Source organism: Salvelinus alpinus, chromosome 1 (assembly GCF_045679555.1).
Source record: "Salvelinus alpinus chromosome 1, SLU_Salpinus.1, whole genome shotgun sequence".
Classification (NCBI taxonomy): domain Eukaryota; kingdom Metazoa; phylum Chordata; class Actinopteri; order Salmoniformes; family Salmonidae; genus Salvelinus; species Salvelinus alpinus.
The window spans coordinates 110,146,996-110,164,516 of record NC_092086.1 but is presented as its reverse complement, the minus strand read 5'-3'; the positions used below and the strand labels follow the sequence as shown (position 1 = coordinate 110,164,516).

Below are 17,521 nucleotides of genomic sequence, written 5' to 3'. Positions count from 1 at the left end.
TACTCCAAAATGACAAATCAAAAACAGGTTCAGAAATGTTTGCTAATTTATAATAATTAAAAGTATTCAGACCCTTTACCCAGTACTTTGTTGAAGCACCTTTGGCAGCCGATTACAGCCTTGAGTCTTATTGGGTATGACGCTACAAGACTGGCACAAATGTATTTGGGGAGTTTCTCCCATTCTTCTCTGCAGATCCTCTCATGATCTGTCAGGTTGGATGGGGAGTGTCGCTGCACAGCTATTTTCAGGTCTCCAGAGATGTTCGATCGGGTTCAATTCTCGGCTCTGGCTGGGCCACTCAAGGACATTCAGAGACTTGTCCCAAAGCCACTCCTGCATTGTCTCGGTTGTGTGCTTAGGGTCATTGTCCTGTTGGAAGGTGAACCTTTACCCCAGTCTGAGTTCCTGAACTCCAAGCAGGCTGTCATGTTCCTTTTTACTGAGGAGTGGCTTCCGTCTGGCAATTCTACCATAAAGGCCTGATTTGTGGAGTGCTGCAGAGATGGTTGTCCTTCTGGAAGGTTCTCCCATCTCCACAGAGGGACTCTGGAGCTCTGTCAGTGACCATCGGGTTCTTGGCCACCTCCCCCGGTTTCTCAGTTTGGCCTGGCGGCAAGCTCTACGAAGAGTCTTGGTGGTTCCAAACTTCTTCCATTTAAAAATGGAGGCCACTGTGTTCTTGGACCGTCTATGCTGCAGCAATGTTTTGTTACCCTTCCCCAGATCCTTGCTTTCCTATAAACAGTTGTGTGCCTTTTTCAAATCATGTCCAATCAATAAAATTTACCACAGGTGAACTCCAATGAAGTTGTAGAAACATCTCAAGGATGATCAATGTAAACATGATGCACCTGAGCTCAATTTCTCATAGCAAAGGGACTTTTTTATATATTTTTTTATAAATTTGCAAAAATATCTAAAACCCTGTTTTCCCTTTGTCATTATAGGGTATTGTGTGTAGATTTCTGGGGGGAAAAAATATATTTGATACATTTTAGAATAAGGCTGGAACGTAACAACATTGTGGAAAAAGTCAAGGGGTCTGAATACTTCCCAAAGGCACTGTATATATTTATACTCCGGAGTCCGACATCGCTTGTCCTAATATTTATATATTTCTTAATTCTGTTGTGTATTGTTACATATTACTGCACTGTTGGAGCTAGGAATACAAGCATTTCACTACATCTGCAATAGCATCTGCTAAATATGTGTATACGACCATTAGATTTGAACTGGGAGGATAGTCCAAGGATGTGTCCTAAATGGCACCTATGTAGTGCCCAGGTCAGAAGTAGTGCGCTATAAAGGGAAAGGTTCCATTTGGGACTCAGTCCTAGTCTCAAAACGCATAAAAATGTGTCAAAGGAAGTGACACGTGCTGTAGTAACAAGGCGTGTCTGATTCTGTGCCCTGAAAATCCTCCTCCAAGAGATGGAGAACTGGTTCTTTTAATTTCCACTTTTTCTCTGTGTTGTCATTACATGTGTCTGTCGTTTTAAGAAGAGATTTATTGACATGACTTCATTCTTGTGTTCAAAGATGGATATTACCAGGGTATTTTTCAGTGTTAGAATAGGTCATTATTTGTCATTGGACTATAATAATTCAATGCAGACAAAGGCAGTACTGTAATTTCAAGAAAATGTTTTTATATAATGCACATATTCCCCGCAGTCCCTTTTTGTAAGTGATACTAAGGTCCTCCAAAGAGGAAAGTCTGCAAACAGAGATTACAAAATGTCTGCCGCCTGAGGTGCAAGATGCAGCAAATGGAATATAGCTGCTTGGCAGGGTGAGCTGTCTTGGCTGGCTGCTCACACACACACACCACAACACAGCCAGTGAAATTAAAATAATTCCCAAAGGTCTGTTATCAGACGGCCCTGACTATGCTCTCCTTCCTCCTCTCTCTCTGCTCTCCTTCCCCCTCTCTCTCTGCTCTCCTCTCCTTCCTCCTCTCTCTCTGGTCTCCTTCCTCCTCTCTCTCTGCTCTCCTTCCTCCTCGCTCTCTGCTCTCCTTCCTCCTCGCTCTCTGCTCTCCTTCCTCCTCGCTCTCTGCTCTCCTTCCTCCTCGCTCTCTGCTCTCCTTCCCCCTCTCTCTCTGCTCTCCTTCCCCCTCTCTCTCTGCTCTCCTTCCTCCTCGCTCTCTGCTCTCCTTCCCCCTCTCTCTCTGCTCTCCTTCCCCCTCTCTCTCTGCTCTCCTTCCCCCTCTCTCTCTGCTCTCCTTCCCCCTCTCTCTCTGCTCTCCTTCCCCCTCTCTCTCTGCTCTCCTTCCCCCTCTCTCTCTGCTCTCCTTCCCCCTCTCTCTCTGCTCTCTCTCCCCTGAAACTTTCTAGGTCTGTTAAAATGAAGAAAGTTTGCATTTAATGATGTAACTATTGGGCCAATAAAGGTATTATAAATATATACGTATATATATATATTAGAGGTCGACCAATTTATGATTTTTCAATACAGATACCGATTATTGGAGGACCAAAAAAAGCCGATACCGATTAATGGGCCAATTATTTTTTAAATTTATTTGTAATAATGACAATTACAACAATACTGAATGAACACTTATTTTAACTTAATATAATTCATCAATAAAATACATTTTGTCTCAAATAAATAATGAAACATGTTCAATTTAGTTTAAATAATGCAAAAACAAAGTGTTGGAGAAGAAAGTAAAAGTGCAATATGTGCCATGTAAGAAAGCTATTGTTTAAGTTCCTTGCTCAGAACATGAGAACATATGAAAGCTGGTGGTTCCTTTTAACATGAGTCTTCAATATTCCCAGGTAAGAAGTTTTAGGTTGTAGTTATTATAGGAATTATTGGACTATTTCTCTCTATACGATTTGTATTTCATATACCTTTGACTATTGGATGTTCTTATAGGCACTTTAGTATTGCCAGTGTAACAGTATAGCTTCCGTCCCTCTCCTCACCGCTACCTGGGCTCGAACCAGGAACACATCGACAACAGCCACCCTCGAAGCAGCGTTACCCATGCAGAGCAAGGGGAACAACCACTCCAAGTCTCAGAGCGAGTGACGTTTGAAACGCTATTAGCGAGCACGGGAGTTGATAGGCTTGAAGTCATAAACAGCTCAATGCTTGAAGCATTGCGAAGAGCTGCTGGCAAAACGCACGAAGGTACTGTTTGAATGAATGCTTACGAGCCTGCTGCTGCCTACCACCGCTCAGTCAGACTGCTCTATCAAATCATAGACTTAATTATAACATAATAACACACAGAAATACGAGCTTTAGGTCATTAATATGGTCGAATCCGGAAACTATCATCTCGAAAACAAAACGTTTATTCTTTCAGTGAAATACGGAACCGTTCCGTATTTTATCTAACGGGTGGCATCCATAAGTCTAAATATTCCTGTTACATTGCACAACCTTCAATTGGGTGTTGCATAACTTTGTTAATTAAATAAAATAAGTATTTGTTTCCTTTATCTAATATTAGGTTTTGGTTGAAGATCTGATTACATTCAGTGTCAAAAATGTAGAAAATCTGAACGGGGGGGAAATACTTTCTCACAGCACTGTATGTTACCATTTTCCTCTAGGCTTTATGCTACTATTTTCCTATCAAGTCTGGTCTGAATGAGGCTGGAGAGAAACCTTTACGTTCCTCATCAAATGTTTATCTATTCATTTTAATCTGCACCGATGATGACAGGTTTTGAAAAATGCTATTCAAGCAAAAAATAATGCCATCTGCTTAGTCAAGCTGCTCAAGGAGACTCCATCTATATGTAAACAAACCTCTGACGTCCATGTCTGAGTTTGAATATTGAAAAGGGCATTTTTTTCTCTTCTATTTCCTAAAACTCTTACGTTATGATGGAAAGAGTCACAACAGATTCTCATGCAAACCCCAAATCTAACATTTCTCAAAATATTGACATTTATTCCCTCTGGCTTTGATGACTAAGTATACTGGAGTTGAGACAGTCACCTGGTAACCATCTGGAAGCTGGATTACAGCTAATGATATCCTACAGGAAACCAACCGTAGCTAAACATGCAACTCTGCCCCTCGTTCTCCCTCCCTCCCTCCCTCCCTCCCTCCCTCCCTCCCTCTCTCTCTCCTCTCTCTCTCTCTCTCTCTCTCTCTCTCTCTCTCTCTCTCTCTCTCTCTCTCTCTCTCTCTCTCTCTCTCTCTCTCTCTGTCTCTCTCTCTCTCTCTCTCTCTCTCTCTCTCTCTCTCTCTCTCTCTCTCTCTCTCTCTCTCTCTCTCTCTCTCTCTCTCTCTCTCTCTCTCTCTCTCTCTCTCTCTCTCTCTCTCTCTCTCTCTCTCTCTCTCTCTCTCTCTCTCTCTCTCTCTCTCTCTCTCTCTCTCTCCCCCCCCCACTTTCCTTTGAATCCCTGGCTCAGAGCGTTCTCTGGAGTTAACCACTTAAATCCTGAATGAAGCAGACTTATTGGGAATGAACATTATTGGCACTAATCAGTGTTTATTTCCCATCGAAGCAAACTACACTGGTCTCTCCTCTGCTTGCCCACCAGTATGTCTTGGCGTATGCCTCTTCAACTGACCTGGAATCAGGGATATTGATTGGATGGCCATGCTGTGTTGGCTGTCTGGTAGTCTCTTCATACAGCTGCTGTGTAGACCCATGAGTTTGGGTGAGGAAGACCATCTCTCTAAGTGTCCCTTTATCTTGCCCACCCCAGCATGGTGGAGCTCTCTTCCCCTTTCCTCTCTCCTCCTCTCAGTCCCCAGGGCAGAGCTCTCTCCTCCTCTCTGTCCCCAGGGCAGAGCTCTCTTCCTCTCTCCTCCTCTCTGTCCCCAGGGCAGAGCTCTCTTCCTCTCTCCTCCTCTCTGTCCCCAGGGCAGAGTTCTCTTCCTCTCTCCTCCTCTCAGTCCCCAGGGCAGAGCTCTCTTCCTCTCTCCTCCTCTCAGTCCCCAGGGCAGAGCTCTCTTCCTCTCTCCTCCTCTCTGTCCCCAGGGCAGAGCTCTCTTCCTCTCTCCTCCTCTCAGTCCCCAGGGCAGAGTTCTCTTCCTCTCTCCTCCTCTCAGTCCCCAGGGCAGAGCTCTCTTCCTCTCTCCTCCTCTCTGTCCCCAGGGCAGAGCTCTCTCCTCCTCTCTGTCCCCAGGGCAGAGCTCCCTTCCCTTCTCCTCCCTCCACACACACATGTATCCAATCAGACTCCACCAATCAGAGCCCATCACCCCCCAGCAGCAGTAACTTAGTAAGACAGGAAAAAAACATCAGTTTGAAATAAATACCAGCAACATGAAAGTGGAACTGACAGCGTTTTAGCAACATGAAATCTTATTCAAATCTGTTCATATACACCCCAGGAAGAATGACGCCTTTTTAAAATGATATGTATGTATATATATATATATGTATATGTATGTATATATATATATATATGTATATGTATGTATATATATATATATATATGTGTGTGTGTGTGTGTGTGCGTGTGTGTGTATACTGTATGTATATATATACAGTGGGGAGAACAAGTATTTGATACACTGCCGATTTTGCAGGTTTTCCTACTTACAAAGCATGTAGAGGTCTGTAATTTTTATCATAGGTACACTTCAACTGTGAGAGACGGAATCTAAAACAAAAATCCAGAAAATCACATTGTATGATTTTTAAGTAATTAATTTGCATTTTATTGCATGACATAATTATTTGATCACCTACCAACCAGTAAGAATTCCGGCTCTCACAGACCTGTTAGTTTTTCTTTAAGAAGCCCTCCTGTTCTCCACTCATTACCTGTATTAACTTCACCTGTTTGAACTCGTTACCTGTATAAAAGACACCTGTCCACACACTCAATCAAACAGACTCCAACCTCTCCACAATGGCCAAGACCAGAGAGCTGTGTAAGGACATCAGGGATAAAATTGTAGACCTGCACAAGGCTGGGATGGGCTACAGGACAATAGGCAAGCAGCTTGGTGAGAAGGCAACAACTGTTGGCGCAATTATTAGAAAATAGTAGAAGTTCAAGATGACGGTCAATCACCCTCGGTCTGGGGCTCCATGCAAGATCTCACCTCGTGGGGCATCAATGATCATGAGGAAGGTGAGGGATCAGCCCAGAACTACACTGCAGGACCTGGTCAATGACCTGAAGAGAGCTGGGACCACAGTCTCAAAGAAAACCATTAGTAACACACTACGCCGTCACAGATTAAAATCCTGCAGCGCACGCAAGGTCCCCCTGCTCAAGCCAGCGCATGTCCAGGCCTGTCTGAAGTTTGCCAATGACCATCTGGATGATCCAGAGGAGGAATGGGAGAAGGTCATGTGGTCTGATGAGACAAAAATAGAGCCTTTTGGTCTAAACTCCACTCGCCGTGTTTGGAGGAAGAAGAAGGATGAGGACAACCAAGAACACCATCCCAACCGTGAAGCATGGAGGTGGAAACATCATTCTTTGGGGATGCTTTTCTGCAAAGGGGACAGGGCGACTTCACCGTATTGAGGGGAGGATGGATGGGGCCATGTATCGCGAGATCTTGGCCAACAACCTCCTTCCCTCAGTAAGAGCATTGAAGATGGGTCGTGGCTGAGTCTTCCAGCATGACAACAACCCGAAACACACAGCCAGGGCAACTAAGGAGTGGCTCCGTAAGAAGCATCTCAAGGTCCTGGAGTGGCCTAGCCAGTCTCCAGACCTGAACCCAATAGAAAATCTTTGGAGGGAGCTGAAAGTCCGTATTGCCCAGCGACAGCCCCGAAACCTGAAGGATCTAGAGAAGGTCTGTATGGAGGAGTGGGCCAAAATCCCTGCTGCAGTGTGTGCAAACCTGGTCAAGAACTACAGGAAACGTATGATCTCTGTAATTGCAAACAAAGGTTTCTGTACCAAATATTAAGGTCTGCTTTTCTGATGTATCAAATACTTATGTCATGCAATAAAATGCAAATTAATTACTTAAAAATCATACAATGTGATTTTCTGGATTTTTGTTTTAGATTCCGTCTCTCACAGTTGAAGTGTACCTATGATAAAAATTACAGACCTCCACATGCTTTGTAAGTAGGAAAACCTGCAAAATCGGCAGTGTATCAAATACTTGTTCTCCCCACTGTATATATATATATATATATATATATATATATATATATATATATATATATATAATATAAATGTGTGTGTGTGTGTGTGTATATATATGTGTATATATATATATATATATATGTGTGTGTGTGTGTGTGTGTATATATGTGTATATATACACACACACACACACACACACACACACACACACACACATCAGAGCTACAGTAGGTTTATATGCAAATAAGCCGTTTGCCACACGGGCAGTGTTGCCAACAATATTTTGTGAGTTTTCGGACCCCCCTCTGGTGACTTTTATTGGTAACATATTCAGGTACTTACACGGACCTGCCATCATTCACTTTGACATGGACTAGGTGTTTACAGGCAGCAGCAACACGACTAGATCATAAATCACATTCACTTTGACATGGACTAGGTGTTTACAGGCAGCAGCAACACGACTAGATCATAAATCACATTCACTTTGACATGGACTAGGTGTTTACAGGCAGCAGCAACACGACTAGATCATACATCACATTCACTTTGACATGGACTGGGTGTTTACAGGCAGCAGCAACATGACTAGATCATACATCACATTCACTTTGACATGGACTGGGTGTTTACAGGCAGCAGCAACACGACTAGATCATACATCACATTCACCTAAATACACCTGAATGGATTTCTGCAAATATGTAAATACCACGGGAGTCCTCAAGTCTTATTGATCAACCATGAAAAGATAGGCTATCCAGGCTGCATCACATCCGGCCGTGATTGGCAGTCCCATAGGGCGGTGCACAATTGGCCCAGCATCGTCCGGGGGAGGCCGTCATTGTAAATAAGAATTTGTTCTTTTAACTGACTTGCCTGGTTAAATAAAAGGTTAAATAAATATCTCCCTCTGTTGCCTATACACGTCAACAACATCAATAACTAATGTTAGCCAGAGCGAGATGAGCCAACATCTAACGAGGGAACAGTAGATAAACCTCTCTCACTACTTCAGCTAGTAGTTGGCCGTCAAAATGTTACTGATCAACAATGTGGAATAGTAGCCTGCTCAGTCTTCTGCAGCGTAGGGCCTGCCAGCGCATGCTTGTCCCAACCCACATTTTGACAACTGAATGGGATCCTGCCTGACTGCCCCGCTCATTTGATCGATGCCAAATAGATTTGATTGACAACTAAGAGATATGCTAACTGTGGATAACAGTTGTTGAAGTTCACCATAGCTAGCTAGCAAAGTGATTCACAATTGTTGCTAGGTAACCAAATCACAACTGCCTCTCTAGCTGTAGACACAGAAACATTATATGGGGGGGAAAGTTGGCCACCCGTCCAATGATATCCTCCCAGCAGCTAGCTAGCTAACGTTAGGCTCAATGTGTTTTTAGGTTGCTACATAAATAGATAAGTAGCCTATTAGCCATGTTATGACTGACTTGTGATGATTGCCCTTGAACGTTTGATTGTATTGACGTAACCAAGGCTGAGAACATTTGTCCGTTTTGTGTTCAAAATATTGAGTAATTTAAAGTGAAACAGTGCATCCCGAATGGGTGGACGCAGCAAACAATGTACCAGGTACTGTAGCTGTGATTTACAACCTGATAGCAATCTTTGTTGGATTACCAATAAATGTATTGGTGAATTATATTAATCATGCATTGAACTGCATCCATCTATCTGCCAACAATGTCTTAGTGTACGTCATGGAACGCTGAGTCAAATAGAAACTATTTTTAAAACCTCTTATAAAGTTGGTTTTGTAACATTAACTGGGAATTTGATATTCTCGACTGATATTATGATTCTGTTTCATATCGGCAAAGTAATTAAAACGCTGAAAGGTCCACTGTTATAGTTGGAACCTCTCAGACAGACTGTTTCAGTACAGGTGAACGGCTCAGTGCTCTGTGTTTGTCTGTGTGTGTGTGTGTTTCTGTTACGCCAAGTATAATCCCTGTGTTTCTGGGGGCTGTGAGGCTTCATACACACTCTCTCTCGCGCTCTGTCTCTTTCTGTCTTGCTCTGTCCAACTCTCTCTCTGCTGGCCCAGGGGACTCTGGGAGGGAAGGAACCCAAGTCTGTTCAATTCAGATCCAGATCATTCAGAAAGAAATGGAACTTTCCAGACCTCCGAGCCCAGACTGTGGAAAGTTTCACGTCTTTCTGAATGGATCTGAACTGAACAGACCTGGGTTCCAAATACTAATTGAAGTCATTTCAAACACTTTAGCTGTGCTTGATTGACCAATGAAACAAAATATCTCAAAAGGTCAACCCCTGCTCATCTGGCCCTCCAGGCAGGCTAAAGCAAACAGTAATAGGATTTGAATTATGTTATTAATTAAAATAAAGTGTAGATGAAGGGGAAGAGACGGGTTGAGACATGGATTGTGTATCTGTACCATTCAGAGGGTGAATGGGCAAGACAAAATATTTAAGTTCCTTTGAACAGGGTATGGTAGTAGGTGCCAGGAGCAACGGTTTGGGTCAAGAAATGCAACACTGCTGGGTTTTTCACACACTAACAGTATCCCGTGTGTATCTAGCAAGCTCCACCACCCAAAGGACATCCAGACAACTTGGAGTGAACATGGGGACAGCATCCCTGTGGAACGCTTTCGACTCCAGCGTCCATGCCCCAATGATTTGAGGCTGTTCTGAGGGCAAAAGGGATGAAACTCAATATTACATGTTTTGAATTGTGTTACTGGTGACAAGCATTAGCATCACCCTTGTGTGACTGTAACGCCTACGAGTATTGGGTATGTTTATATGGCTCTTCTCACTCGCTCTCTCTCACATTGGTGACTGGAGCTGTCAGTCAAAGTGATGCAGGGGGAATCTGAATAAACACTGTGATGGAGAACATCTGACATGGTTCTGCCCTGGCTGGCTCCTCTGGCTCTGCGGAACGCCTGACTTCTGGTGACTGAAGTGTGGGGCTGAGGGCGTCTGCCTGCCCCAGCAGAGTGGGGGATTAAAGAGAGGGCGTCTGTAGGGAGGGCGTCTGCCTGACTCAGAGTTGGGGTTTCCAGTTTTTCCTGTGCAGATGCTGCTGATGGGAAGATAACAGTGCTGGTGCCACACCACCACAATGCAGAGAGAGCCTGTAGTCTCAGTCACAATGCAGAGAGAGCCTGTGGTCACACACAGTCACACTGCAGAGAGAGCCTGTAGTCACACCACCACAATGCAGAGAGAGCCTGTAGTCTCAGTCACAATGCAGAGAGAGCCTGTGGTCACACACAGTCACACTGCAGAGAGAGCCTGTAGTCACACCACCACAATGTAGAGAGAACCTGTAGTCTCACAGTCACACTGCAGAGAGAGCCTGTAGTCACACCACCACAATGCAGAGAGAGCCTGTAGTCTCACAGTCACACTGCAGAGAGAGCCTGTAGTCTCAGTCACACTGCAGAGAGAGCCTGTAGTCACACAGTCACACTGCAGAGAGAGCCTGTAGTCTCACAGTCACACTGCAGAGAGAGCCTGTAGTCTCAGTCACACTGCAGAGAGAGCCTGTAGTCTCACAGTCACACTGCAGAGAGAGCCTGTAGTCTCAGTCACACTGCAGAGAGAGCCTGTAGTCTCAGTCACACTGCAGAGAGAGCCTGTAGTCACACCACCACAATGCAGAGAGAGCCTGTAGTCTCAGTCACACTGCAGAGAGAGCCTGTAGTCTCAGTCACAATGCAGAGAGAGCCTGTAGTCACACAGTCACACTGCAGAGAGAGCCTGTAGTCTCACACAGTCACACTGCAGAGAGAGCCTGTAGTCACACACAGTCACGCTGCAGAGAGAGCCTGTAGTCACACACAGTCACGCTGCAGAGAGAGCCTGTAGTCACACACAGTCACGCTGCAGCGAGAGCCTGTAGTCACACACAGTCACACTGCAGAGAGAGCCTGTAGTCACACACAGTCACGCTGCAGCGAGAGCCTGTAGTCACACACAGTCACGTAGACTAGACCAGAAGGCTAAACTGAAAAACCTAACCTCTACCAAATAAAAAGATGGCGGAGCCACAAAAGTGCTTCTGGGTGTTTATTTACATAGTGAATCCGGAAGAAAAACAACAGTACTGCCATCCAAAGTATCTATTGTGGGGACAGCTTAAAAACAACGCTGCCCCATCAACAGCTAAAAACAAAATGGTTCCCCCCTTGAAGCCCCTCCCATCAGAACATACCCAGCACTAAATCATTAAGCAATTCCCTTCATCAAAGCCTACATTTTCCACTCTGCTAAACATACTGAATTATATACATTACAACACTTTTCTCATGATACAATATAACACATTTACCCAATCTCCTCCCGACTGACATGAAGTAAGAATGACGTGTGAAATGTCTGTACTAAGAAGTTAACTGTCGACCCACATTGTTAACGTAGCTGATAACGGAGCAGGGAGGCGCTGTGTGTGTCAGTGTACCAAACGCTGCCCGTGGCCAGTGATGGACTTCTCCGTCTCACACACACACAGTGTCACACTGCAGGTGTTTAAACTCACATTCTACACTCATTCACACCCGAAATGCCAACTCACTTGCCTGACGACTCACCTTGAATTGAATTCCGGTGTTCTATCGATTGCTACGTACATGGTCTGAAACTGCCATCCTACAGTAGAAGTATTTTGTGTGATTTTAAAATTAGGACATTGGGGGGGAAGAAGAAGAAAAAAAATGTTTTTATCAGCGATTGGATCATCTCTATCAAATCTAACCAATCAGAGTTGACAATTTCATGTAGGCCGGCTCTGGCCCAACCCATTGGTTTCTGGGACAAATCATAGCGGTTAGAATGTGTTCGCATTCTTGAAATCGTTGGGGAGGAAAGCAAATCCAGACTCATTGTGCAGAAGAAATGTCAGTTGGCCGGAGCAATGTAGATGGGTTGCCAGGCAACCAACCTACCACATACATATTAAAATATATTATATATTAAAATACCATTTTATCCACATATTACTCAGACGTACACACACGCTATGCACACACCTTATCAACACTTTTACACACACACCCTTCCTCAGCCATCCTCCTCCTCACACTTGTAGTTCAGCATCTGTAACCAAGGCAACACCAGACAGACGGACCAGTCTTGACTGACAACAACCATACTGTACCACTGTACCACATACTGTTTAATGGATGAAGTTATGGCTGTAGACTACACACTCTGTTCGCGTACTGTGACTTGCTTTAGATCAGTGTTTGATAGTTCTCTCTCTGTCTCTACAGGGTTTCCCGCCCCTGCCTAACGAAGCAGAGATCGCACACACCAAAAAGCTCTTCCGACGCAGGAGGAACGACCGACGGTAAGCACACGCACACACACACACACACACACACACACACACACACACACACACACACACACACACACCGCTCCTGGAACGTTGTTGCAACACTGATGAAACAGTCAGCCCAGAACCCTTAACTCTTCTCTCCAGCCTGGAACGTTGTTGCAACACTGATGAAACAGTCAGCCCAGAACCCTTAACTCTTCTCTCCAGCCTGGAACGTTGTTGCAACACTGATGAAACAGTCAGCCCAGAACCCTTAACTCTTCTCTCCAGCCTGGAACGTTGTTGCAACACTGATGAAACAGTCAGCCCAGAACCCTTAACTCTTCTCTCCAGCCAAAGCAATGTCAAAGCAGGAATTCTCCTGGTCCCAGAGTCTCTGACACATAGACAGAAAAGTCTTCTCGTCTCTGGTCTGTGTGTCTGAGTCTAATTGTCTGAAAGGTTTTTACTATTGCACTATATGGGAAATAAGGTGCGATTTTGGATGCAAAATGCTGTCATCCCCAATCACACATGACTGTCGACATGAGCCTCTCTGAGTTTTCTCTCATTGCGGCGTTCAACGTTCCTTCACTCAATTAAATGAGTTTAATCGCAGTTTAATCTGCTTAAAATGTCTCCCGCTGCATGACGTCAGTGGAAAGTTCTCCCCTGTTGCTAAGAAACAACGGAGAAAGAAAATATTTGGGTGTCTGACTGTGAAGGAAGGAAAGTTGAGCCAGAAAGACAGATTCTACTGACTCTCTCTTCTCTTTCCTCTTCTTTTTAAGCAGCGTTAGGTAATTGATTTCAAACAGTGATTGTGTGTTTTGTTGTTGTGGGTTAAATAGCTGTGGTTAGATTCTAATGTTGCCTGTGGATCAGTTTCTGCTGTGGTTTTGTCTTGTACTACTGCATGGTCGTATGAGGTATTTGTTGCTGAACATAATCTATGATTTTACTTTTTAAAGATTAACTGATAAATACTGCAGTTCTATGGCTCTGTTGTGCATACTGGGGTTGTGTGGTATACCGTATGTACCTTCTCCAAATACCCTCGGTATTATTTTACAAATCCATTTAGAATAAAAGTGAATATTAGTACTATTTTAACAAATACTTGCGGTCAACCTGTGAACTAGGTACTATATAAAGTAGGTATCTTTCATCATTTCATCTGTTAGGTTATTTTTAATGATGAAACTTAACAGTACTAGTTTACCAAAACTGTGTGTGTGTGTGTGTGTGTGTGTGTGTGTGTGTGTGTGTGTGTGTGTGTGTGTGTGTGTGTGTGTGTGTGTGTGTGTGTGTGTGTGTGTGTTAGTGCGCAGATCTCAACTCAATTGAACACTTATAGGAGATTCTGGAGCGGTGCTTGAGACAGAGTTTTCCACCACCTTTAATAAAACACGGGTCATAATCATTTGTTGGCCGAACTGTTCGGACGATTTTGTGAGAATTACCGATTTTTCAGGATGTCTCATGGTCTGACGAACACCGCTCTGTCTCTGTCAGGGTTCACCACAGATGCAGAGTGTTACATCGGGGGATGTGGTGGATTGAGACACATCCAATATAAAAAAAAAAAAACTACTTTTCTCTAGCTTAAACTGACTGATTTTTATGGGAAAGTTTTTATTATGCTAATTAGATTTCCGCTGGGGAGCGGCCATCGACCTTATGGTGTTAACTGGAATGATGCTTTCTGCAGTGCTGAGGCTCTCAGAGCAGGACTCTCCAGTCCCAACCAGAGAGTTGGACACAGAGAGAGCGAGCGGACACAGAGAGAGCGAGCGGACACACAGAGAGAGAGAGAGAGAGAGAGAGAGAGAGAGCGAGCGGACACACACAGAGAGAGAGAGAGAGAGAGAGCGAGCGGACACACAGAGAGAGAGAGAGAGAGAGCGAGCGAGCGAGCGAGAGAGAGAGAGAGAGAGAGAGAGAGAGAGAGAGAGAGAGAGAGAGAGAGAGAGAGAGAGAGAGAGAGAGAGAGAGAGAGAGAGAGAGAGAGAGAGAGAGAGAGAGAGAGAGAGAGAGAGAGAGAGAGAGAGAGAGAGAGAGAGAGAGAGAGAGAGAGAGAGAGAGAGCGCTGACACAGAGAGAGCGCTGACACAGAGAGAGCGCTGACACAGAGAGAGCGCTGACACAGAGAGAAGAGAGAGAGAGAGAGAGAGAGCGCTGACACAGAGAGAGCGCTGACACAGAGAGAGCGCTGACACAGAGAGAGCGCTGACACAGAGAGAGAGCTGACAGAGAGCAGCACAGTATCACAGAGCCGGGAGTGACGGGAGGTTCAGCCAAGGGGTGGGCTCCATTGCCCCAACCAAGCATTACACACACACACACCAGGGGTGGGCTCAATACCAATTGAAGGCAGTCAGTTCAGGAAGTGATTTGAATTTAATATTCAGACCTGTATAATTATCTTTTTATAAATAGCTTCTACTTTTCAGTTTATTGAGAAGTTATTGAAAATAAATTACATTCATTTTTGTTTACTTCCAGAATTGACTGCCTTCAATTGGAATTGAGTCCAACCCTTACACACATACACATCCTCAGGCCTCCACTTCCCCAACACTCCTCTAACGCCTGGCCCAGTCTTTTCTTCTGCTCCTCTAATGCCTGGCCCAGTCTTTTCTTCTGCTCCTCTAATGCCTGGCCCAGTCTTTTCTTCTGCTCCTCTAATGCCTGGCCCAGTATTTTCTTCTGCTCCTCTAATGCCTGGCCCAGTCTTTTCTTCTGCTCCTCTAACGCCTGGCCCAGTATTTTCTTCTGCTCCTCTAATGCCTGGCCCAGTCTTTTCTGCTCCTCTAATGCCTGGCCCAGTCTTTTCTTCTGCTCCTCTAACGCCTGGCCCAGTCTTTTCTGCTCCTCTAACGCCTGGCCCAGTCTTTTCTGCTCCTCTAACGCCTGGCCCAGTCTTTTCTGCTCCTCTAACGCCTGGCCCAGTCTTTTCTTCTGCTCCTCTAATGCCTGGCCCAGTCTTTTCTGCTCCTCTAATGCCTGGCCCAGTCTTTTCTTCTGCTCCTCTAATGCCTGGCCCAGTCTTTTCTTCTGCTCCTCTAATGCCTGGCCCAGTCTTTTCTTCTGCTCCTCTAACGCCTGGCCCAGTCTTTTCTTCTGCTCCTCTAACGCCTGGCCCAGTCTTTTCTTCTGCTCCTCTAACGCCTGGCCCAGTCTTTTCTTCTGCTCCTCTAATGCCTGGCCCAGTCTTTTCTTCTGCTCCTCTAACGCCTGGCCCAGTCTTTTCTTCTGCTCCTCTAACGCCTGGCCCAGTCTTTTCTGCTCCTCTAATGCCTGGCCCAGTCTTTTCTTCTGCTCCTCTAACGCCTGGCCCAGTCTTTTCTGCTCCTCTAACGCCTGGCCCAGTCTTTTCTGCTCCTCTAACGCCTGGCCCAGTCTTTTCTGCTCCTCTAACGCCTGGCCCAGTCTTTTCTTCTGCTCCTCTAACGCCTGGCCCAGTCTTTTCTTCTGCTCCTCTAACGCCTGGCCCAGTCTTTTCTTCTGCTCCTCTAACGCCTGGCCCAGTCTTTTCTTCTGCTCCTCTAACGCCTGGCCCAGTCTTTTCTTCTGCTCCTCTAACGCCTGGCCCAGTCTTTTCTTCTGCTCCTCTAACGCCTGGCCCAGTCTTTTCTTCTGCTCCTCTAACGCCTGGCCCAGTCTTTTCTTCTGCTCCTCTAACGCCTGACCCAGTCTTTTCTTCTGCTCCTCTAACGCCTGGCCCAGTCTTTTCTTCTGCTCCTCTAACGCCTGGCCCAGTCTTTTCTTCTGCTCCTCTAACGCCTGGCCCAGTCTTTTCTTCTGCTCCTCTAACGCCTGGCCCAGTCTTTTCTTCTGCTCCTCTAATGCCTGGCCCAGTCTTTTCTTCTGCTCCTCTAATGCCTGGCCCAGTCTTTTCTTCTGCTCCTCTAATGCCTGGCCCAGTCTTTTCTTCTGCTCCTCTAATGCCTGGCCCAGTCTTTTCTTCTGCTCCTCTAACGCCTGGCCCAGTCTTTTCTGCTTCTCTCTTCATATCCTCCCTTATTACTTCATTTTCTTTCTCTCACTGCTTTTGCTGCAGTTGCTACAGACTTGTTCCGCAACATTTTCTGCACTTCTAGCTTCTGCCTGCTGTCTCTAGAAACACTACGGTCTCTTCCCCTCCCAGATCTTGTAATGGGGCCAAGCCCAGCTCCCAGCATGCCGTGCAGTAGCATTAAGTTGTGTGACAGTGTGTTTGATTGAGCCGCCTGGCCACGGCCCTGACTGCATCATAATGTTGAACATGCATCAGTCCCGGTTCATTCCTAATATTAAAGCTTTGGCATTCATTCCATGAATTAACATAGAGCCAGGAGACTGCTATTAATGTGATGGCTTTCCACCCCAGGATATGGAAAATGAGCCGTACAGGAAGAAAAGAGAGACAGAACTACAGTAAAACAATAAGAAGTAACCCCTGTGAGTTAGAGCGGTCCTGCTAGCATTAACCCCTGTGAGTGAGAGCGGTCCTGCTAGCATTAACCCCTGTGAGTGAGAGCGGTCCTGCTAGCATTAACCCCTGTGAGTGAGAGCGGTCCTGCTAGCATTAACCCCTGTGAGTGAGAGCGGTCCTGCTAGCATTAACCCCTGTGAGTGAGAGCGGTCCTGCTAGCATTAACCCCTGTGAGTGAGAGCGGTCCTGCTAGCATTAACCCCTGTGAGTGAGAGCGGTCCTGCTAGCATTAACCCCTGTGAGTGAGAGCGGTCCTGCTAGCATTAACCCCTGTGAGTGAGAGCGGTCCTGCTAGCATTAACCCCTGTGAGTGAGAGCGGTCCTGCTAGCATTAACCCCTGTGATTGAGATAGGTCCTGCTAGCATTAACCCCTGTGAGTGAGAACGGTCCTGCTAGCATTAACCCCTGTGAGTGAGAGCGGTCCTGCTAGCATTAACCCCTGTGAGTGAGAGCGGTCCTGCTAGCATTAACCCCTGTGATTGAGATAGGTCCTGCTAGCATTAACCCCTGTGAGTGAGAACGGTCCTGCTAGCATTAACCCCTGTGAGTGAGAGCGGTCCTGCTAGCATTAACCCCTGTGAGTGAGAGCGGTCCAGCTAGCATTAACCCCTGTGAGTGAGAGCGTTCCTGCTAGCATTAACCCCTGTGAGTGAGAGCGGTCCTGCTAGCATTAACCCCT

At 45.6% G+C, this 17,521-nt stretch overlaps 1 protein-coding gene across 1 annotated transcript in view; it reads left to right on the top strand.

Moving 5' to 3' along the window:
* Positions 1-17,521, top strand: part of ctif (CBP80/20-dependent translation initiation factor) — a 180,463-nt gene that overhangs the window by 71,324 nt on the left and 91,618 nt on the right. The window contains exon 8 of the mRNA XM_071389018.1: positions 12,318-12,394. Within this exon, the coding sequence (XP_071245119.1) occupies positions 12,318-12,394 (77 nt within the window). The remainder of the gene's footprint in view (positions 1-12,317; positions 12,395-17,521) is intronic.